Source organism: Labeo rohita, chromosome 16 (assembly GCF_022985175.1).
Source record: "Labeo rohita strain BAU-BD-2019 chromosome 16, IGBB_LRoh.1.0, whole genome shotgun sequence".
Classification (NCBI taxonomy): domain Eukaryota; kingdom Metazoa; phylum Chordata; class Actinopteri; order Cypriniformes; family Cyprinidae; genus Labeo; species Labeo rohita.
Window position 1 is genome coordinate 920,536 of NC_066884.1, and position 24,824 is coordinate 945,359.

The following is a 24,824-nucleotide window of genomic DNA, read 5'->3' on the forward strand; positions in this document are numbered from 1 at the left end:
GTAGAGAGTTTCCAAATACATGATCACAATCAGATTCAAGCATCATGGTGATGAGGATCAGAGACAGTCAGAGTGAATCAGCTGAATAAATCACATTCCATTCATCACTTCTATTGACGTTTGACTCGCACGCCCTGCTCTGAGCATACGTGACTTCAGTCACAGTCATAGTAAAACAGCCGCTCTGCATGTCATGATCTTTTATTGCAGCTTATATTACACATGATAGCCACTCTCACTTATAGGCAACGTCTCACTTATCAGTTGTTAGATTAAGGCTTTGTACAATCTCTATAATAATAATTAATGACACTGTTTTCAAAAGAGATTGTTCTGTGTGGTGAAGGTTGAGAAGGACTGTCCGTTTTCATCCTGAAATAAATTAAAGAAATGTTAATGCATGTTGCACTTATTATACATGCATACTGACATATAGAAATTAATGTTCTGGGTTCAAATTGAAGTCTGCATAAAGAAATTTGCACATATTTAATTAAAGTTATCACGCACTGTAAAAAAAAAAAAAAAAAAAAAAAAAAAAGGTCAATAAGCCAAGCAAACATATGTTTTTCCATTACTTTAACTCTAACTTCATTTTTTTAAATTAAGATTTTTAAGTCAGTTCATTATAATTTATATATATACATATTATATATAAATATATTTAATATATAAACAACATTTTTCTGAAATATATACATGCATGTGTGTGTATTTATACATAATAGATTTACACAGTACACACACATTATGTAAACAAAAACTTTTATTTTGGATGTGATTAATCACGATTAATTGTTTGACAGCACTAAATATAATTATAATTATAATTATAATATAATATAATATAATATTAATATATAATTTATTAACCTTAAAGTCTGCTTGCAGCCAAATTGATTACAATTAAAAATTTACAGCAGCTCTTTGAATGCCTGTTTTTAAACTGATATAGGTGGAATTTTACAAGTCGTATCAGGAGTTTAGCTGGTTTATTGGTTTATTTTACACGGTCAAGGTCAGTCAGAGATGGACTTTAGTTTCATGTTAATAAACACTATGTATATAGGTAAAGTTTTAGAATTAGGTCCTAATAGTAATGCATTAACTAACAATGAGCAATACATTTGTTAGTATTTATTAATCTTGCTTAGCATTAAATAATAAAAATACAACTATTTATTTTAACATGTATTCAAATTAACATTAACTAAGAATAATGCTTTAGAAGTAGTTTCATAATTAGTATATGTTACTAATGCAGTTAAGTAATTGAACCTTACTGTAAATGTTACCAAAGTCAGTTTTATTTCTATAGCACTTTACACAATATAGATTGTTTCAAAGCAGCTTCACAGTAATAAACAGGAAAATAACAGTGTTAATCATTGATTATGTTTGATTAATCAATTTACAGAAGACAATAGAGTCATTATTCAGAACAATATCAGTGTCGATGATGCAAAGTTCACATGCATAAACTCCTGGGGTTATAATGTTGTGTTTTATGCCCTGTTGACTTTCACTCAGTGCATTGCTGTAAATTTCAGCTTGTTTTGATATGTGGATTGATTGTGGTAATCGGTCTACACGGATGTGGTTTCTAGAGGTTAATCTGAACCCGTGACACTCTTTGAGCAGCGTGAGGATGTGGTGTGTTTTTACACTGATGTGTTGATGTATCCACTGCAGCAGCGGAGTGATTTTGGTGTAAACGCCAGGTTTATTGACTCGTCCGCATCCTTCACCCCAACTCACCACACCGGCCAATCGCCAGTCACCCGCCTCAGTCTCACACACCAGAGGACCACCGCTGTCACCCTGAACAACATCACACCAGAAACACTATATGAGAAACACACACACACACACACACACACACACACACTCCCGCATGAAGGCAAACCAGCCTCCATTATCCATTTAAAAGATTCATTTACTCGATTGCCAATGTACCCAGAAATTCTGCTCATTTATTTCATTTCATCTAATCTCATTTTGTAAGTGACTTTTCTTTTTTAAAGATGTTTTCTTTGGATTGTTTGGGTATGGGAAAATATAACTTTATTAATATGCGTTTCCTGCTAGCTAAATTTCACATATACATCAAAAATCTGTCTCTAAACCTGTCTTTTCTTTAGTTGATCTAGACAAGTACATGGAAACTATCCAAAGTCTGTTCATCCTAAAGCAGTTAAAACTGCATCTCTATATTCATCTTGTGTGTCCTCTTAAGGTGGAAATGTATTAGTTTTTTGGTTTTGTTTGGCAACCAACTCTTACTCCAAAAAGCATTGTTACTATAGTTAGGCTACACCATGGTACGCACAAAGTGACCATGGTTTGCTACACTAACCATACTTCAATCATGGTGTTTGCGATAAAACTGTGCTGCTACATTTTTTCTATAGTAAAACTGTGGTTAATTTTCTCAAGTGATTTGTATTTGTATATACTTTCTTCCTTTATTTTTTCTTTGTTTTGATTTTAGAACTGCACTGCCTTAATTGCTTGATCTTTTCTGCTGTTTAATAAAAATAAATAAATAAATAAATAAATACATTTATAAAAAAACAGAAAACAAAAAGAGTCTGGAGTCTTAATCTAAATCAAAAGATTTGCGAACCCGGTCCGATGTCCCGATCTGAATCAAATGATTCGTGATTCGCACTTCAAAGTCCCGATCTGAATCAAATGATTCGTGATCCGCGATTCAAAGTCCCGATCTGAATCAAATGATTCGCGATTCGAGCTTCAAAGTCCCGATCTGAATCAAATGATTCGCGATTCGCGCTTCAAAATCCCGATCTGAATCAAATGATTCGTGATCCGCGATTCAAAGTCCCGATCTGAATCAAATGATTCGTAATCCGCGATTCAAAGTCCCGATCTGAATCAAATGATTCGCGATATGTGCTCTAAAATCCCGATCTGAATCAAATGATTCGCGATTCGCGCTTCAAAGTCCTGATCTGAATCAAATGATTCGCGATTCGCGCTTCAAAATCCCGATCTGAATCAAATGATTCGTGATTCGCGCTTCAAAGTCCCGATCTGAATCAAATGATTCGCGATTCGCGCTTCAAAGTCCCGATCTGAATCAAATGATTCGCGATTCGCGCTTCAAAGTCCCGATCTGAATCAAATGATTCGTGATTCGCGCTTCAAAGTCCCGATCTGAATCAAATGATTCGTAATCCGCGCTTCAAAGTCCCGATCTGAATCAAATGATTCGCGATATGCACTCTAAAATCCCGATCTGAATCAAATGATTCGTGATTCGCGCTTCAAAGTCCCGATCTGAATCAAATGATTCGTGATCCGCGATTCAAAGTCCCGATCTGAATCAAATGATTCGTAATCCGCGCTTCAAAGTCCCGATCTGAATCAAATGATTCGCGATATGCGCTCTAAAATCCCGATCTGAATCAAATGATTCGTGATTCGCGCTTCAAAGTCCCGATCTGAATCAAATCATTCGCGATACGCGATCCGATTGGAGCGCTTCGGATTATTTTGCGACGCAATGGTTTAACTGATTCGGAATATCGAAACGGCTCTGGTTTTGCTAGTGAATCGCTTGAACTGAATGATCGAAGTCACGAGTTTGAATCAATCAGAGCGGATCCAGCATACATGACTCACTTAATTGATTCGGTTCATCTGTTGCTCTTTTCGCGTCTTCACTCATGTCTATTGTCGTAGAAAAAAGTATGATGTTTACAAATAATATATCCATTATTCCATTCCAAATATCTACATAAGTAAATCTACAAACATATTGAGGTGTGGTAACCTTTATCAGTAAATACTGTAATAAATATTTGAGAAATTATTGTTGTATCTGATTGTATTAGTCTATTATGGCATGGTGTGGAAGATTAATTATTGCTGGTGAAGTGGATTTACTTATTGTTAAGAAAAGTTATCATGAGCATTGTAATAATATAGTATATATAAATAGTTATATACTTCAGTTCACAATAATAACCAAAATGTATTGATTATCGTTACTGTTATTATTGTACTAACATGGCATTAACTAGCCATAACTAATGGGTCGTTATTATAAAGTGTTACTGAAATATTTCAAAGAAAAATTACAATTCTGTCATAATTTTCTCATGTTATTTGCCCTTATGAGCTCCACCTGAGCTCTCAAATCTCACTTATTTCAAATATAGCAGCTGGAGATGCATCATTTTTTATATAATGACATCAAACATGGTGCAGTGGGTCACAGTGACCCTATTTGTGAATCAAATGCAGCTGAAAATGAGATTTTAGACTATAAAAGTGGCAGGAGGACTTTAGAAGACTTGAACTGATGACGTGCATGAATATTTTACAGTCATTTTTAAACATTTTGTGTTTTGGGATGACACAAGTTTGAGTAAATAATGACAGAATCATATTTTTTTGAACAAACTGTGCCTTCAATTTATGTGAATACCTGACAGGAGTCCACTCCTCCCTTCATAACGCCAGCGCAGAGCATTCTGGGAGTTAGCTGGGAGCCGTACACGTAGGGCTGTGAGCAGACGGCCTGATCGATCACCTGAACTAAAGCCTGTCTCAGGTGTGACGACACAGGCCCTGTGAGAGAACCAAAGAGAGTCTGAATGAATGAACGTACCTTCAGGATGCCGTAAACATTTCAGAAACACAATCTCACCTCCTTCCCGTGTGTAACCCCAGCCCGTCACCCAGCAGGACGAACCAGCAGGAAAAGACTCTCTCGCACGAGGCAAACACACAGGTCTCACACCACCTAAACAACAGTCAACAGCAGGGTTGCCAGGTTTTCAGAACAAAACCCACCCAACTGGTACTCAAAACCAGCCCAATTGCTTCTCGAGGTGGGTCGCCCAATAAAATCCAGGCAGGATTCTCCTATTAAATTTAGCTTTCCAGGGACTAAATATTATGTTATTTGGGTCGTTTCAACCCACAGACATAAAAAAACAACCCTGCTAAAGTAGCCCAATTCCACGGTTAAACTGCAGACTTGGCAACACTGGTCAACACATCTGATCTCAATTACAGAGGAGAACTCAACATATCTTTAAAAAAAAAAACTGCTTTGCCTGTGACATTTAACAGTGAATCCCTGATATTTAAAGAGAAAAAATGTAGGATATTACTTGATTTTATCCATCGAAAATTGACTGGATGGCGAAATGCCTCCGTATTGGTGTAGTTATTGTATTTTGCTGAACAAAAATATTGTTTAGAATACTGTGCACCATAAGGACTATTCATACAGAATTTTGCACTGCCTATCCATTTATTTTCAGTGCAAACATGAGCTAGATGGACGTGTTTGACTACTGAACGTTTTGAAGCGTGCAAATGTAAATAGAGGTTTACGTGGAACACATTCCTATGTATTTAAAGAAATATTTCACCCAAAAAAGAAAATTAACTGAAAATGTGCTCATCCTCAGGCCATCCAAGATTAGGATAAGTTTGTTTCTTCATCAGATTTGCTGAAATGTGTCATTGCATCACTGTCTCACTAATGGATGTGAATGGGTGCCGTCAGAATGAGAGTCCAAACAGCTGATAAAAACATCCACAAGTAATCCACACCACTCCAGTCCAACAGTTAACATTTTTCATAATCCATAATAACACTTCCTCCAGTGAAAAAGTGGTCTGGTCTGAATCAGGAGAGAAATCTGCACAGATCAAGCAATGTTTACAAGCCATAACAGCTCTAAACAAATATGTGGCTGAATTTTAATGTGAAAGACAACATGAGATGGACTTTTACACTGAAGGAAGCGTTATTACAAATTATGGACTCAATGTATTTTAGTTAAAAATGTCTTAATGATGGATTTGTTTCAGCTTTTGTCTTCTCAAGATGTGAACTGATGGACTGGAGTGGTGTGGATTACTTGTGGATTATTGTGATGCTTTTATTAGCTGTTTGGACTCTAATTCTCATGGCACCCATTCACATCCATTGGTGAGAGAGTGATGGAATGACACATTTCTTCAAATCTGATGAAGTTATATCTTGCATAATTAGCTTTAGCAAGAGTCAGCTCACCTCCCATCTGCATCTCCGTTTGTGTGCGCAGCAGACACAGGTCGTAGTCGTTGTTGTCCTTTGAGAATTGTGGGTGTGGGAGTATCTGAAGTGTGTGGTAGCGTTTGCCCTGAGATGGATCTGAGATGCTCACGGTGTCAGTCACCACGATCCAGTTCGACTCCAGCTTCATGTCATATCTGACAAACGACATGAAGACAGACATGAGTGGCGTGAGAATCCCCTGCACTCGCCGTCCGTGGTCTCATACTCACTGCATGAAGCAGTGTGCGGCAGTGATGACCCAGCGAGGGCTGACGATGGCTCCTCCACACACGTGTTTGCCCTGATAGTGTAAACTGGTCTGCCAACCCCACTGACCCTTCGCAGCCTCCGTACCACCGATAATACGCGCCCCATGGGACCTGGCATTCATTGCTGTGGAGCAATCTGTGCAACAAAGACCAAGTGAATTGAGTTAACCTGGAAAGGATGATAGCATCTGACATCATCATAAAACCAGCGTACCTGAGGGAATGTTGACGGTGTCATTGGCTGGATATTTGACTGAATAGAAGGGCCCTGGAGTGACGGTGCAGTTCTGTGAGCTGCCAGCAGGGGTGTCAATGTCTTGCTCTTTGTTTGGGAAACACACGAACTTCACTAAAAAAGAAAAGCATTGAGTTATTCATCTGTTTCCATTCAGTTATGACTGTACCTGATGTAATTGAGGGCACGTGCACCTATGACGGCGATGCAGACGGTGAGGATGATGAAGGTGGGGATGAGGGTCGTAATTAACGCCAGACGTGACGGACATGATGAAAAGAGTCTGAACCCAGAGACATCTGTCATGAGAAAACACATGAGATTGTGAATTAAAACATGAATAATCAATCAATCTATCTATCTGTCTAGTCCATCTATTTATCTATCCATCCGTCTGTACATCTATTTATCTATCTTTTGTCTACAATCTACTTGTCTATCCATCCATCCATACATCTATTTATCTATCCATCCATCTGTCTGTCCGTCTATTTATCTATCCATCTGTCAATCTACTAGTCTATCCATTTGTCCATACATCTATTTATCTATCTATCTGTCCATCCATTTATCTATCCGTCCGTCTGCCCATTTATCTATCTGTACAATCTAATTGTCTATCTGTCTATCTACTTGTCTATCCATTTGTCCATACATCTATTTATCTATCCGTCCGTCCATCCATTTATCTATTTGTCCATCAATCTATTTGTCTATCTGTCCATCTATATATCTATCCATCAATCTATTTATCTATCTGTCCATCTGTCCATTTATTTATCCATCCATCCATCTATCTATCCGTCCGTCAATCTACTTGTCTATCCATTTGTCCATACATTTATTTATCTATCTATCCATCCTTCCATCTATTTATCTATTCGTCCATCAATCTATTTGTCTGTTTGTCCATCTATTTATGCATCCATCCTTTTATCTGTCAGTCCATCCATTTATTTATCCATCCAACTGTCCATCTGTTTATCCATTTATTTATCTGTCAGTCTGTCCATCTATTTATCCATCCGTTCATCTATTTTTCTGTCCGTCCATTTATCTATTTATCTATCCGTCTGTCCGTCCATCTATTTATCTATTCATCTGTCTATCTATCTATCCACCTGTCCGTCCATCTATTTATCTGTCTGTCCGTCTCTCTATTTATCTACCTGTCAGTCCATCCATGGTTTATCTGTCCATCCATCTGTCCATGTTCTTATCTACCCGTCCATCTGTTAATCTGTCCATCTGTCCGTCCATCTATTTATCTACTCATCCATCTGTCTGTCCATCTATTTGTCTAGCCATCCGTCCGTCTGTTTATCTGTCTGTCCGCCATCTATTTATCTGTCTATCTATTTATCCATCTGTCCGTCTGTTTATCTGTCCGTCCGTTTATCAATTTATCTATCCGTCCATCCGTCCGTCCATCTATTTATCTATTTATCCGTCTATCTATCCATCCACCTGTCCGTCCATCTATTTATCTGTCTGTCCGTCCATCTGTTCATCTACCCGTCCTCTGTCCATCTAATTATCTACCCATCCGTCCATTGGTTTATCTGTCCATCCATCTGTCCATCTTTTTATCTACCCGTCCATCTGTTAATCTGTCCATCCATCTAATTATCTACTCGTCCATCTGTCTGTCCATCTATTTATCTACCCATCCGTCCGTCTATTTATCTGTCTGTCTGTCTGTCTGTCTATCTATCTATCCCCTCACCCGTCTCATCTGTAGAGGTGTTTTTAGAGGCACTGATGTCTCCGTCCTGTACGCTGATCTCTTCATCTTTGGCTGTGGTCTTAGTGTCAGTAGGTTCGGCTGTGGTTTTACTCTCAGTAGGGTTTAACAAATGTGGCATGAGTGCTGACAGTGTGTACGGGGCCAGTTCAGAGACTCCCAGCAGCTGGACACAACCAGAAGAGACCTGTGGATGAGTGGACGCATACAGCGTCACAGGATGAAAAGGAAATGTCACAGAGGCACTTCCTGTCCCATACAGAGGCAGCGCTGCCGGCTGAGGAGCCGCATCCATGAGAGTCTGAGGAGCGGGGCTTTTCGATGCAGATCCAGGAATCAAAGTGAGCGGCGTGTCCGTCATCACTGGAGCCGTGAGCAGAGGAAGAGCCGTGTTTAAGAGAGCAGGACAGGTGGACAACAGATCCGGAGGAAACCCAGTGGACGCATGAGGGCATGACGGGAAGGTCTGCATAGGCTCATGCTTGTCCTTTGCCGGGTTGATGTTATAGATACCCTAAATGAAAGAAAAGGTCAAAGGTCAGTTATCATCAGCTCCAAATGGACTATATAGACTGTTTTCATAGTTTTGAGCTCACACAATTAAAGTAAGACTTAAAATAGTTAAAATGACTAACTATTGTTGGTAATTAAAAAAGTAAGTAAAATATAAAATGAACACTTTTGCATGATGGTGAACTTGACTGTTGTTTTGTTTTGATAAAATTAATTGATTTTGATAATCAGCAAGTTTTACTACTAAGACAATAAAAACAAATAAAAAATAAAAGATAAAGAATGACTTATCCAGTATTAAATTACCTATTTAATTTTATTCAGGACTCTACAAAATATGTTCCAGTTTCACATTAGGTACTAGCAACAAAAAATAAATAAAAATAATATTTCAGCACCCCAAATGTTACCAAACAGTCCTGGAAAAATGATTGTTTTTAAACAATGATTGTTTTTATTGTCTGCCATTTCTCAGTTAAATAGTCCCACCCCAAACTGACGGTAGCCATTAACCTCAATAGTGTTTTTTTCTACTATGCAAGTCAATGGCTACCGTCATCTGTTTGAGTGTCAACATTTTTCGAAATATCTTCTCTTCTCTTCCTCATCAGAAACATGAATAAATGACAGAATTTTAATTTTCTGTCCCTTTTAGCAAGATAAGAAGTAGTACTTAATTACACACATCACCTCTATAGTGAACGTGCTGCAGTTTCTCTTCAGCGAATACAAACTCACAGCGGCAGCTTCTGGAAGATGTTTTGATGAATTGTTCCTAACGCCAAGAGTCTATTGTCCTTACCTGGGCAAAAGCCATGGTTTTTGTGTCAGCGGTGTCAGCTCATGCATTCAAAGAGACGAGGACATTCTTCTCTTTCCCCTTCAACAATAGAAGACACTTGAATAACGAGAGTCCAAAAACCTGAGATAAGTGTCAACAAAAGAAGAGACGAGACGCCACACGCTGCATACTCCATCCGTTCAATCCGCTGCGACGCTCGGCCCGTTTCATTGTGTTCCAGCTCGTCTGCTCTTGTCCTCATCTATTTGAACAGCATTGCACGGCTTTGCATTCGGTCTAAAGCTTCAGCTGGAGTCTCGGGAAGTTTATGAAGAGCGGTCCGGCTGTAACGGATAGGCTGATGAAAAATGCATGCTGATAATTGTTAGACGGGTTCAGAGTTGAGCGACTAAGAGTAAGATATACTGCGACTGACGGGTCACAAAACAACACGGAGCCAGTGACTCAGCATGAGGGTTAATGACTGCTTCACATCAGATGCATTTATCACTGCTGGCTGATTCACATGTTTGTGTAAAGACTTTCATGTATTTGATAAAACGTGACAGATGTGAGGTGAGCTCACATGGAAAATTGTGCATACGAGTCTGTTTGTGCGGTTTAAGTCGTGAATCCTGTTTCACCCCGGGAGGGTTTTTACCTGCCGATCACATTACAGCGCTGGACTGAGAGGTGCTGGAAGTCAACAGGAGACCAACAATCTGTAATGGGAGCAGTTAGATCCAAAACAAGATTAAACCAATTCAGTTAAGACGTCAGATTACACTAACGGGACGAGGGATGGCAAACAAATAAGAAACCGGAGATTCAAAGACTCAGGCTGCTTTGAAAGGTCACAGCTGACAGGTTATTATAGTTAACTGTAACTAAAACCATAAAAAATAAAATCATTTTATTTAATTAATCATCTCATTTTAATATAGATTTATAGATTATATAGATTTAAAAGAACCAAAGCTAATACAAATGACAAAAACAACAAAATTACTAACTTTAACTAAACTAAATAGGAAAATAGACAATATAAAAAAGATTGAATTAAAATGTAAACATTTTTTAATTAAAACAATAAAAAGTATAATACTGTTTCAATGATACTAAAATAATGCTGCAACATATCAGTTATTAAAGCTATATAAAACAAACTAAAATAAATAAATAAATAAATAATATATATACACACACACACACACACTTCAAGCTAATGCTGGCGTACTAAAACTTTAAAATAACAATCTGTAAAACCTATATAGACATCGCAAAAAAAAAAAAAAAAAAAAAGCCAAAACTTCAACTAAAATAAAAAAAAATAAAGAAATTTTAAATTAAAAAATATTTAATATTAATAAATTAATAAAAACTGTAATATTATTTTAGTATCATTGATATACTATAATATTTGTTTTTAATAAAATATTTCATTTTTTTTATTTTAGTACATTAAATTAAACTTAGTTATATGCAACTGGAGATTTAATAACTCACAGCTGACATTTTTAGGGCTATTATAATGAACTCAATTTAATACCATTAAAAAAAGGTTAAAAAGTTAACCAAATAAAATATTAAAAGTATTTTAAAAAATACCTTTCAAGCATTTTTTTTTATTTTAGCTTAACTTTTCTTTTAGTTCAACTAACTGTACTAAAATAAACTAAAATGAATATAAAATTTAACAAACTAACAAATAAATAAAAAGCAAAAAAAAAAAAAAAAAAAAAAACTAATAAAAACTATAATAGTATCTTAAAAATACTAAAATAAAATTGTAACAAATCAGTATTTTAGTATCACTGAGATGGTTATAGGGTTAACTAAATCTGAAACAGGTTTAAAACCACTGAAAATATTTTTATGACTTGAAATAAAATAAAATATTTAAAAAATTCCTAGCAACATTTCACATTTTGATTTAGTTTAAATTTGTGCACTAAAATATCAAAATAAAAAAAAAAATAAAAAAAAAAACATACACAGATGTAAAAAAAAAAAAAAAAAGGACAAACAATGAAAAAAATATTAGCAAAACCTAAAATACCACTGATACATATATTATATAGTATCATCAAAACTATAATTATATAATATACTATAATTTTTAAGCTTTTATTCATTTTATTTCAGTTTTAGTTATGTTAGAACATTGAGTTAAACTAAATGAAAATGAGAAATGTTGCTGAACTAAAATAAATGTGTTTTTATACTATTTTTGTCCACAATTTTGAAATGTACACTCATAATTTAGTTTTTCATGACACATTTCCTACCTTCTGGCTCAGTTCGGATCTAGTGAGCTGTCTATGTAGGTGACATGATCATGCTGCCTTCTAAGGTATCTTATTTTTTGCCAAAACTGATTTAATGCTTCATCAAACGAGCCCTTTAGGAGACGACACATCTGTAATTGGAAGGTTTTTAAATATTTGAAATATCTAAAGTCATGTTGTAGTGAACAAAAATCTCAGCACTGTATTTTTATATGTACATGGTGTTATTTACAGCATACAGTACAGATTCAGAGCTTCAGCAAAATGCATCTGGAGTGTTTATTTGCTCTGAAGTCGGTGAGCATCAGTATATCTTATATCAGCACTAGAGATTCCCTACTGAATTATTCAGTGCAAAACACGTTTAACTATTCAAAGATGATTAAACTGCTTGGAGTTTAAAAACAAACTGATATGTGAAATCCACAGAACGAGAGCTTCACTCTGTGAGCTGCAGCTTTAAACTGCACATTTTATGACAAAATGTTCATTTTCAGCATGACTGACCTGCTCCGAGGATAAAAACATGATTTAATGGCAGAGTCCATCCATAAAGGATCATCCTGCCATCATTTACTCGTCCTCATGCTGTTCAAACCCTGCATGACTTTCATTCTTCTGTGAAAAGCAAATGGAGATGTTTAGGAGAATGTTTAAGCTTCTGTGTTTGTTACAATGAAAATAAACAGTGGTTTATACAGCCAAACTCCAAAAAGCACAAAAACACCTCTCATTCATCATAAAACAGTCTATGTATCTTATTTGTAAAGCCTACTGAAGTTATATATTGAAAAAAATAAATAAAAAAGGTAATTGCAACTTTTTATCTCACAATTTTGACAACACAGAATTGTGTGATAAACACAGAATTATGAGACGAGCTCAGAACTGCACAAAAGAAAAATGCATGTAAATGTGTTCGTAGGATTCACTTTGAAACAATTTTCACTCAGAAATATGTTTAAAAAAATAATTAAACTAAATAAAATGTAAAAAATATACAATTAAAAAGAAATAGAAGCACACTGAATTAAACGTGAATTTTTTAAGTAGATTAAGTGCGACTGCAAACTCAGAAACCAGAGGAAAAAAATTTGTATTGCCTGATATAAATAAAGAATTGCAAAAAAAAAAAAAAATAATAATAAAATTGCAGGAAAAATGCAGAACTGCAAAGCAAGATATAAACATGAAATTGCAAGAAATAGTCAGAATTGCGAGAGAGATGCATAATTGCAAGATATAAAGTCTAAAGCTGTGAGGTGCATGTAAAGGTGTTTGTAGGATTCACTTTGAAACAATTTTCACTCAGAAACATGTTAAAAAATAAATAAATTAAAATTAATTAATTACAAAGAAACAGCAACACATGTGATTTTAAGTAGAACAACCTGAATAGTATTTTTTTTGCTGAAAATAAAAGAATTGCGAGACTGTAAAGAGGAAAACAGTATATAAATCAGAATTTATTATAAAATAAATAAAATGATAAATTGCAATGCAACATATCAACGTAAAAATTGTAAAATCGAAATGCAGAATTGCAAGAGAAATGCAGAAACGTTTATATCTTGCATTGCAATTCTGCATTGTTCTCGCAACTTTGTTTTTTTTTTTTGCAATTATGTGTTCGTATCTCACAATTATGATTTATATCTTGCAATTCCGCATTTATCTTGTAATTCTGACTTTTTTCCTGAATTGCAAGAGAAATGCAGAATTGTGTTTATATCTTGCAATGCAATTCTGCATGTTTTTTTTTTTTGCAATTCTGACTTTATTTTTTGCAATTCAGCATTTAGATTTTTCAATTCTGTTCATATCTCACAATTCTGATTTATCTTGCAGTTCTGACTTTTTTTCCTCTTTACAGTCTCTCTCTCAAAAAAATACTATTCATATTCAACTTAAAAATTTACATTTGCAAGAAAAACGTAAATGCAGAATTGCAAGAAATAATATCTTGTATTGCAATTCTGCATTTTTCTCGCAATTTTGCTTTTTTTGCGATGCTGTGTTCATATCTCACAATATTGGAATTATATCTTGCAATTTTGTATTTATCTTGCCATTCAGATTTTTTTTCCTCTTTACAGTCTCTCTCTCAAAAAAATACTATTCATATTAACTTAAAAATTTACATTTGCAAGAAAAACGCAAATGCAGAATTGCAAGAAATAAAGTCAGAATTGCAAGAGAAATGCAGAAATGTGAGATATAAAATTAAAATTGAAAGACAAATACATAATTGCAAGACATAAATAAAAAAAATTGCAAGACAAAGTCAGAATTGTGAGATATAAAATCAGAATTTTGCAAAAACAAATCTAGAATTGTGAGAAAAATGCAGAACTGCAACAAGATATAAACACAGAATCACGAGACACAAATGCAGAATTGCGTGCGTAGACAAATAGAATCCAAATTTGTAAACTCAGAATTTTGATAAAAAGCTCAGAATGTCCATATATTTATGATGGTGTTTGATTAAAAACCACTGTTTTTTACAGAAGAACTAAAATCATAGGGGTTTGATCATAAGGGCAGCAAATGATGGCAAAATGTTCATTTCTAGACGAGCTACTCTTTTAAAAACACATTAATGTCACAGTACTGTAAAAAAACGAATAAACTTCTGCCGATCGCAACGGTTTCAGACGATCAGTTCCACAAACAAAGGCTTTTCAAACGTCTCGTCTTATCTTTGCCGTCAGCTCTCAAGCGGCGTTATCTTTACAAACGTCTCAAGCTTGTGTTGAGCAAATCCCCGTCTGTCTGTCAGCAGTGCAGGATTTTAATGAAGGCCTTGCGGAACTCGATGTTGAAGGTGGTGTAGATGACGGGGTTGACGGCGCTGTTGAGGTAACCCAGCCACGTGACCGCGCTGTAGAGCGACGGAGAGATGCAGCAGCTGCCGCAGTGAGCCTTCAACACGTGCGTCAGGAAGAAAGGAAGCCAGCAGATGATGAAGACGCCTGTCCAAAACACAACCATCATAGAGAGACAACTTTAACAACCACCTCTGCATCTCTGGATAAATGTGTTCGCTGAATAAATACATGGAAATGTGTTTGCAGAATTTACTTTGAAACTATTTTCACTCTGCAATTTAATTATAAAAAAAATTGATATAATTAAATTAAAATTGTACAAAGAACGTCATATTTTGAAGGAGAAAACCTGAATAGCATTTATTTTTGTGGCAGGAAAAAAAGTCTGAAAAATAAAACTGGAATTGTTAGAAAAAAAACTGAGATATAAATTGCGAAATATAAACTAGGACATTTGTGAGTTTATACCTGACTATACCTTTTATACTTTAACTTTTAATTGTGATTTTCTAAGTTTAGAGAGAGATGAAAAAAGTTACTTTTTTACTTACTAAATCTTTGTTGCTTTGGCTAAAAGTGTCTGCTTTAAGTATGTAAATGTGTTTGTAGGATTTACTTTGAAACAGTTTTCACTGAGAAATATTATTAGAAATAAGTAAATAAAAAATAAAATAAAAATAAAACAAACACACACACACAGAAAATAAATAATATAATATATATAAAATAAAATATATTAATACATTAAATACTATAAGTTTTCTACAAAAAAACTGAATAGTATTTTTTTTTTTTTTTGCCAGAAATAAAAGAATTGAGATGTAAACTCAGAATTCACTTTGAAAAAATGTACACTGAGAAATATTATTAAAAATAAATAAAATAAAATGTTACAATTTTAATATATATATATACACACAAAAATATTAATAATAAAATACATAAATTTATGTAAATAAATGAAATTTAAAAAAATGTAAATAAAAAAGTAAATACATTTTTATTTTCTCCCAGAAAAACTGAATAGTATTTTATTTATTTGTTTATTTATTTTTGCAAGAAATGAAATAATTGTGAGATGTAAACTTAGAATTCACTTTGAAACAATTTTCACAGAGAAACATTAAAAAAATAATAATAATAATAATATATATACACATACAAAAAAATATCTATATAAAAAATATTTAAATAAATAAAATACTATTCAGTTTTTCTCCTAAAAAACTGATTAGTATTTTATTTTTTTAATTATTTATTTATTTATTTTTGCCATTATTGTGAGATATAAACTAAGAATTCACTTTGAAACAATTTTAACAGAGAAATATTTTTTAAAAAATTATTTATATATATATACACACAAAAAAATAATGAAATATTAAAAATAGTTAAATAAATGAAATACTTTTGAGTTTTTCTACTAAAAAAACTGAATAATATTTTATTTATTTATTTATTTTTGCCAGAAATAAAAGAATTGTAAGATGTAAACTCAGAATTTAGAGGAAAAAAGTACTACTAAAACTACTAAAAAAGAAAGTCAGAATTGCGAGTTTATATTTTGCATTTCTGAGTTTATATCGAAGTTATATAGTAATATAAACAGAGAAAGAAATTGCAACTCTAAAATGCAATTTTTCTCAGTTCAGAGAACTGAGAATGAAAATCAAATGAAAACAACGTTGACAACTTCTGCCTCTGTAAATCACTTTGCTAAATAAATAATCTATAATACAATAATTTTCGATCATTCAAAACACACACACACACACACAAAAGGCAAGTAACATGTTGAATTAAGCATGAAATTTTAAAGCAGAAAGACTGAATATTATTTCCTTGTAAAATGCTACAATAATCTTAGTTTTATGAGCAATTTCAAAATATCATTTTTTACAGTGTGAAGAGGTGCCTATGAATAATAATGCGAGTTTGTGCCGTGGTTCGTCAAATTGTCTAATTGCGTCTCTGAATTATGAATATTAAATGTGTATTTGATGAGGCGCTGTTGAAGAAATCCTGAATATCAGCAGTCTTTGAACGCTGCTCGTCCAATCAAATGAGAGGACCTGAACCATCTGTTGAATAATTAATATTAATGTCACACGTGCTGCTGCTTAAATATCAAGGCTGAAAGAACAAAGAGACATAAAATAATGTTGTAGAGCAGCTCTCATGTGCAGCAGCGCGTGCAGGAAATGCTGCTCGACTCCAAATGAAGTCACAAACGCTGCTGCCAGCAGAAAAAAAGCTTTGGTCTGAGTGAAATGCACGCCAGATTTCTGTGCCAAGATGAGATGTTTTAATGAGAATGTCCTGAATTTGAAAGTTGAATCAGATCAGAAGTGAACTGAAAAAAGCTGAAATAAAACAAAATATTTGACGGAAAAACTTAAGCTTAATGAAATACATAAGTACTAAAATTACCACTAAAAAAAAAAAAAAAAAAAAAAAATGAATAAAAACAAAGTTAACTAAAACTAAAAATGTTACAATATTATATTTAAAAAAAATAAAATAAAATAAAAATGACAACATAAAAAAAAGCTTATTTAAAATATGTAATATATAATACTAAAATATCACTGATTCAGATATAATTTTGGTCCACATTTGTTGTGATGTGGTTTCAGGCTATTCTTTCACACAGTTTTTAAAGGCTAGTTTTTCAATTTCTGCACCCCATTTTGCATTTTTATTTTAATTAATATTTTTGCTTAGATTTTTCATTTTTATATTAGATAAAGTTTTAGTAAATCTGTTGTCTATATATATATATATATGTTTTTTTTTATTTTTAAGATGTATTTTTTTAAGTGTTTATATAGTTTTCATTAAGTAAAATATAAAAGGATTTAATTTAAACAATTTTCACTCAGAAATGTGATTTAGAAAATTTGAAAGAAAAAAATCTTAATAAAATAAATAAATAACTGAAAGAAAAGAAACGTAAGATATAAAAGAATTTAATTTAAAACAATTTTTCACTCAGAAGTGTGATTTAGAAAATCTGAATAAAATAAATAAATAAATAAATAAATGGAAGAACTGCGATATATACACTAGGAATTGTGAGAACCTCAGAAAATGTATCGCAATCCTGACTTTTTAATTATTATTTTTTTGTTCATTTTTTTAATTTGTATTCAAATTAATATTTTGTATTTTTTCTCAAATTTTTCGTTTTAATTTTTTTTGTTTTTGTTATTTTCATGCTTTTTTTTTTTTTTAAATATGTTTATATAGCTTTTATTTACTATTATTTCAAAACACTTTTCATTTTTAGTTATTTTAGTAAATCAAATTTAACTAAACAAAAATGGGAATTTTGCTTTGGCAAATAGCTGAAATATTTTAATTTATTTCAGCTAATGTTTATATTATTCAGAGTAATGAACGTGTTTTTCTGGTTTTATTGTAGTTAATGGTAACCAGGATTTACATTCACCTTGAACTGCACAGTGTGTGCATGCTGCATATTTATTAAATTAAAGTGTAAATTTTGATTAACTGTAACCTTGATCAGCTGTAACCTTCATTAACAAAATCTCACCTAAAACGATGGCCAGCATCTGCGTGGCCTTCCTCTCCTTCTGCTGCGACAGTCTTCCTCTCGCTCTCTCCTTGGCCGCCGCTCCTTTCTCTCTGTCTGCGTTTCTGTCCCTCCACCCGTGGCGTCCGTGCGCGTTCTCCTGCGGCGCGGTCCTGTGCAGACCGGGGGCCGAGAGCGCGGAGCAGGGCCGCACGGGACTGGGAGCCACGGACACCGACAGGGAGATTTTAGGGCGTCCGGACGACTGCTGCTGCTGCTGCTGCTGCTCTCTGTCCTGACTCAGAAAACACACGGGCTCCACGTCCAGAGGATGAACCACGGCCTCCTTCACCAGCGTCTGTCACAGAAAACACACCGATTCACTGCTGATTCACACTCAGGACTGAAGATCAGAGGTTCTGCAGTGTTTTACCACTTTCTTGCGTTGTGGAGCAGCTGGAGGAGGCTTCACTATTAAAGTGCACAACTTCACATCTTCAGGATGAGTGCATTTATTCTGACACACAAAGACAGAAACCATTAAAAACTGAAACAATGTGCTAATCATTAACTTGTTAATTAACTTGTTAATTATGCTAACAACATGCTAATTGTGTTAGAATCATGCTAGTAACTTGTTAATCCTGCTAGCAACAAGCTAGTAACACAATAATGCTAGAAAAAATTAATAACTTGCTAATAATGCTAGCAACATGCTAGTAAATTGCTAATCTTGTTAATCATGCTAACATGCTAATCATGCTAGAATCATGCCAGTAACAAGTTAATCATGCTAGCAACATGCTAGTAATTTGCTAATCATGATAACAACATGCTAGTAACTTGCTAAGCATGCTAACATGCTAATGACATGTTAATCATGCTAGAATCATGCCAGTAACAAGCTAATCATGCTAGCAACATGCTAGTAATTTGCTTATCATGATAACAACATGCTAGTAACTTGCTAAGCATGCTAGAATCATGCTAGCAACATGCTAGTAACTTGCTAAGCATGCTAACATGCTAATGACATGTTAATCATGCTAGAATCATGCCAGTAACAGGCTAATCATGCTAGCAACATGCTAGTAATTTGCTAATCATGATAACAACATGCTAGTAACTTGCTAAGCATGCTAGAATCATGCTAGCAACATGCTAGTAACTTGCTAAGCATGCTAACATGCTAATTACACGTTAATCATGCTAGAATCATGCCAGTAACAAGCTAATCAGGCTAGCAACATGCTAGTAATTTGCTAATCATGATAACAACATGCTAGTAACTTGCTAAGCATGCTAGAATCATGCTAGCAACATGCTAGTAACTTACTAAGCATGCTAACATGCTAACATGCTAATGACATGTTAATCATGCTAGAATCATGCCAGTAACAGGCTAATCATGCTAGCAACATGCTAGTAATTTGCTAATCATGATAACAACATGCTAGTAACTTGCTAAGCATGCTAGAATCATGCTAGCAACATGCTAGTAACTTGCTAAGCATGCTAACATGCTAATTACACGTTAATCATGCTAGAATCATGCCAGTAACAAGCTAATCAGGCTAGCAACATGCTAGTAATTTGCTAATCATGATAACAACATGCTAGTAACTTGCTAAGCATGCTAGAATCATGCTAGCAACATGCTAGTAACTTACTAAGCATGCTAACATGCTAACATGCTAATGACATGTTAATCATGCTAGAATCATGCCAGTAACAGGCTAATCATGCTAGCAACATGCTAGTAATTTGCTAATCATGATAACAACATGCTAGTAACTTGCTAAGCATGCTAGAATTATGCTAGCAACATGCTAGTAACTTGCTAAGCATGCTAACATGCTAATTACACGTTAATCATGCTAGAATCATGCCAGTAACAAGCTAATCATGCTAGCAACATGCTAGTAATTTGCTAATCATGATAACAACATGCTAGTAACTTGCTAAGCATGCTAGAATCATGCTAGCAACATGCTAGTAACTTGCTAAGCATGCTAACATGCTAATGACATGTTAATCATGTTAGAATCATGCCAGTAACAGGCTAATCATGCTAGCAACATGCTAGTAATTTGCTAATCATGATAACAACATGCTAGCAACTTGCTAAGCATGCTAGAATCATGCTAGCAACATGCTAATCATGGTAGAGACATGCTATTCATGTTAACAACATGCTAGTAACACACAATCCTGCCAAAATCATGCTAATAACTTGCCAACCATGCTAGCAACATGCCAGTAACTTGCTAATATTGCTAGCTACATGCTAGTAACTTGTTAATTATGCTGTCAACACACTAGTAACATGCTAATCATGCTAGTAACTTGCTAATCATGTTAGCAACATGCTAGTAATTTGTTAATTATGCTATCAACGCACTAGTAACATCCTAATCATGCTAGTAACTTGCTAAGCATGTTAGAAACATGCTATCGACATGCTAATCATGCTAGAGACATGCTAGTAACATGTTATTCATGCTAACAACATGCGAGTAACACATAATCCTGCTAGAATCATGCTAATAACTTGCCAATCATGCTAGTAACATGCTAGGAACTTGTTAATTATGCTATCAACACACTAGTAACATGCTAATCATGCTAGTAACTTGCTAATCATGGTAACAACATGCTAGTAACTTGTTAATTATGCTATCAACACTTTAGTAACATGCTAATCATGCTAGTAACTTGCTAATCATGGTAACAACATGCTAGTAACTTGTTAATTATGCTATCAACACACTTTGCAAATCATGCTAGGAACGTGTTAACAACATGCTAACTTTATGATAATTACATTAGTACATGCTAGTCATGCTAGAAACATGATTAACAACATGCTAACTAAACGCTAATCACGTTAGCAACATTCTACTCATGCTAGAAACATGCTAGCAACATGCCAACTACATGCTAATCATGCTAACAACATGCTAATCATGCTATAAACATGCTAACTACATGCTAATCATCTTAGCAAACATGCTAATCATACTAGCAACATGGTAACTACATGCCAATTGTGCTTGAAACATGATTAGCAAACATTGTAACTACATTCCAATCAGATCACTTTTGATTAATATAATGCGTCCTTGATTAATAAAAGCATTAACTTCTTTCCCAGCAAACCTTGCGGGATCTCTGTCCATCTCCGGGCTCCGGATGGAGGCCGTGTCTGCGTGAAGGTGCGGTGCGTCTGCCCCGTCTGCGCAGCACCACGCAGATCTGCGCATACACCAGCAGCGTCACTATGAAGGGCACGTAAAAGGAAGCGACAGAGGAGTAGACGACGAAAGCAGGGTCGGCAAAACTGCAGTCTCGCCCTTCCTGACTGGCTGATATGACAGAAAGAGAACATGAATCAAAGTTCACACAAAAATGAAAATGCTGTGCTGAAAAATGTTCATCCTCGGATTAATCAGATTTGTAGAAATGTGTCATTTCAATACTGTCTCATCAACGGATCCTCTGCAGTGAATGGGTGCCGTCAGAATGAGAGTTCAAACAGCTGATAAAAACATCACAATAATCCACAAATAATCCACACCACTCCAGTCCAACAGTTCACATCTTAAGAAGACAAAAGAAATAAATCCATCAGCTGTTTAGACTCTCATTCTGACGGCACCCATTCACAGCAGAGGATCCATTGATGAGACAGGGGATGACACATTTTTCCAAATCTGATGAACAAACAAGCTCATCTATACCTTGGATGGTCTGAACGTGAGGGAATTTTCAGCACATTTTAATTTTGAGCGAATTATTCCTATAATGGTGTAAAGAAAGTCAAGCGCATTTAGAAAAGACATGAAGCTAAGTAAATAAGACAGAATGTTCATTCTGAGTGAATAACAACTTTAGAAATGTTAAGGAAACTTCTAAACCTTGACTCAACGTTTTTTTGCAAACGTCATTTCAAGACGCTGACAACAGAAATGTGATGATTGGATATACGCTGCGTATTCTTTGTGTTTGTTATCGTTTCAGAGCCTCATCCATGTGCTGGGACAATCGCTGAAGGTCTCAGAACGCAAACGTGCGGATCACTCGAGCTGAAGAGGGTCTTATTGAAATTCAGGCAGGAATGTGTCGGATCATGCTGTTGTCTTCTGGAAGAACAGACTCTTCAACACGCTGATGAATGCGAGCGCTCGGAGACACGAGCAAACATTATATAAAGAGACAAACGTGGATTATAAGTGGCGACGTCTCAATACTGCAATCGCAACACGACGTTAACAATAACTAAACTCAACTGACGGAGGCCAACAAGTTAAGTTACACTTTATTTCCTCAAACAGCTGAGCTGGAGGGTACGGCATTTTTTAATTTTTAATTAAAAGACCTGCAAACGGTTGAAAGAGAAATCAGAGGAGATTTTCTGTAGGAAAGAAAAACCACAACTAAGATCTCTTTAATATCTCAGTTGTTTCTCACAAACACCAATGCAACAAAAGTAAGTTTTAAAATCAGTTTTCCATATAATTTTTGCCCCTTTTAAATGTTTTTGTTTGTTTCTGTTGGGTTTTTTTTTTAATGGAAACTAAATGGAAATTTTAATGATCAAATAGCATGTCTAATTACTTAAAATCATGAAACTTATGAAACGTATACAATTTGACAGTTTATTAAAATTGTAACGAAAAATTACAAAGAAAATATTTTTTTCCCCCTAAATTTAAAATTTTCTGGATTTTGTAGAAATATCAGTTAGCAAAACGCATGTTTAGTTAATTAAAATCATGAAACTTATACAATTTCACAACAATTTATTAAAAACTGTTACCAAAAAATACAGGTTTTAGGTCCTATGAAAAAAAAACCAAACATAAAATGTTATTTTTTCTGAATTTTGTAGAAATATTAGTTATTAAAAAGCATGTCTACTTAATTGAAATCATGAAACTTACACAATTTGAAAACTATCTATCTATCTATCTGTCTGTCTACCTATTTAATTTATTTATTTGTAACCAAAAATTAGTTTTAGGTTCTATAAAAGAAATATCCTAATTTAAACTTTTCTGGATTGTGTAGAAATATTAGTTATCAAAAAGCATGTCTATTTAATTAAAATCATGAAACTTATATAATTTGACAACAACTTATTTACATTTTAAACAAAAATTACAGTTTAAGGTCCTATTAATTATTTTTTTCCCCTAAATTTTAATTTTTCTTGATTATGTAGAAATATTAGTGATTAAAAAGCAAATCTAATTAATTGAAATCATGAAACTTATACAATTTGATGACAATTTATTAAAATGTTAACCAAAAATTAGAGTTTTAAGTTCTATGAAAATAGAAATAAATATCCTATATTTTAATATTTCTGGAAAGTGTAGAAATATTAGTTATCAAAAAGCCTACGTCTGTTTAATTGAAATCATGAAATGTACACAGTATGACAACAGTTTATTTACATTTTAACCAAAAATTAAGGTCATATGAAAAAAAGAATGTTCATGAATTTTAATTTTTCTTGACTGTGTCGAAATATTAATTATCATGTCTAAAGCATGTCTAGTTAATTAAAATTATACATATATATATATATATATATATATTTTTTTTTTTTCTGGATTTTGAAGAAATATTAGTTACCAAAAAGCATGTCAAATTAATTTAAATTATTAATCTTATACAATCGTATATATATATATATATATATATATGTATATATATATATATATATATAAACAAATATGAAATTAGTTTTTTATTATAAAAATCCAATAATATTTTTTTTCTTCAGAAATTCTGCATTGTCTGTTTTACTTTTTCTGGAATCATTATTTAAAACAAATTTATTATCAAAAACAGTGACAATCAAATAAAGATGTAAAATGCAATCAAATGAAAATGAACAAAATATATGGAAGAAAATATGGAAGGTTTTTAAATAAACTTTAAAATCATATTATTAATACTATTATTATTATTATTATTATTATTATTACTTTAAGAAGCACATTTTACTATACAATAGTAACATATTTTTGTCATGATTCTTCAAATTAACCCCAAAATTTTAATTTTGGCAGGTTGTAGTGAACATCTTTTCGTTTCTGTGTATCTGACAATAGTTTTTCCCCAATTAAAGAGTGAAAAGCTCATAAAGGGAGTTTTAGAGCAGCTCTGGAGATGAACTTCATGTGTTCATATAGTGAGACGGCAGATGTTTCTCATAAACACCAATGAAACGAGCTGAAGCACAAACCCACATTTACACAAAATGAGAAACAACATCTCCAGCAATAATGACCTTTCCTGTTCTCCGATCCATCCGTAATGATTCCCGCTGAGCTAAACAGATGCGTTTTGGGATCGCCTGGAGGATGTGATCTTTGGAGGGATGCTGTGATTTGCTCTAATTCCCACATCCTTACACGTAACCGTATATGAGAGCTGATCTTGAGAGCTTTATCGCCCCGAGTGCTAACGTGATAATTATGCACGGAGGGAAACCTCATTACGACTGCAGGAATCCAGCCACGTCCCTTCGGATGG

At 34.0% G+C, this 24,824-nt stretch overlaps 2 protein-coding genes across 2 annotated transcripts in view; both read right to left on the reverse strand.

Moving 5' to 3' along the window:
* Positions 1-3: 3 nt before the first annotated feature.
* On the reverse strand, positions 4-10,093 carry LOC127178929 (transmembrane protease serine 11B-like protein). The gene is made up of 10 exons (XM_051132117.1): positions 9,646-10,093; positions 8,313-8,844; positions 6,781-6,885; positions 6,566-6,700; positions 6,313-6,487; positions 6,059-6,237; positions 4,676-4,771; positions 4,454-4,596; positions 1,666-1,821; positions 4-372 (listed from the first exon to the last, which is right to left on the reverse strand). The coding sequence occupies exons 1-10, from the start codon at positions 9,658-9,660 to the stop codon at positions 319-321; spliced, it is 1,590 nt and encodes a 529-aa protein (XP_050988074.1). The 5' UTR covers positions 9,661-10,093; the 3' UTR covers positions 4-318.
* Positions 10,094-14,174: 4,081 nt separating this feature from the next.
* drd2l (dopamine receptor D2 like) overlaps positions 14,175-24,824 on the reverse strand; it is a 23,852-nt gene continuing 13,202 nt past the window's right edge. The window contains exons 5-8 of the mRNA XM_051131673.1: positions 21,438-21,643; positions 18,712-18,795; positions 18,300-18,636; positions 14,175-14,887 (exon numbers count right to left, since the gene is read on the reverse strand). Coding sequence (XP_050987630.1) covers positions 14,691-14,887; positions 18,300-18,636; positions 18,712-18,795; positions 21,438-21,643 — 824 coding nt within the window. The 3' untranslated portion in view covers positions 14,175-14,690. The remainder of the gene's footprint in view (positions 14,888-18,299; positions 18,637-18,711; positions 18,796-21,437; positions 21,644-24,824) is intronic.

Coding starts and splice junctions, on each gene's coding strand:
- LOC127178929 (XM_051132117.1), bottom strand. Junction 4,597..4,675: donor GGGTTACACACGGGAAGGAG/GTGAGATTGTGT, acceptor GTTCTCTCACAG/GGCCTGTGTCGTCACACCTG. Junction 1,822..4,453: donor GAGGAGTGGACTCCTGTCAG/GTATTCACATAA, acceptor GATGTTGTTCAG/GGTGACAGCGGTGGTCCTCT.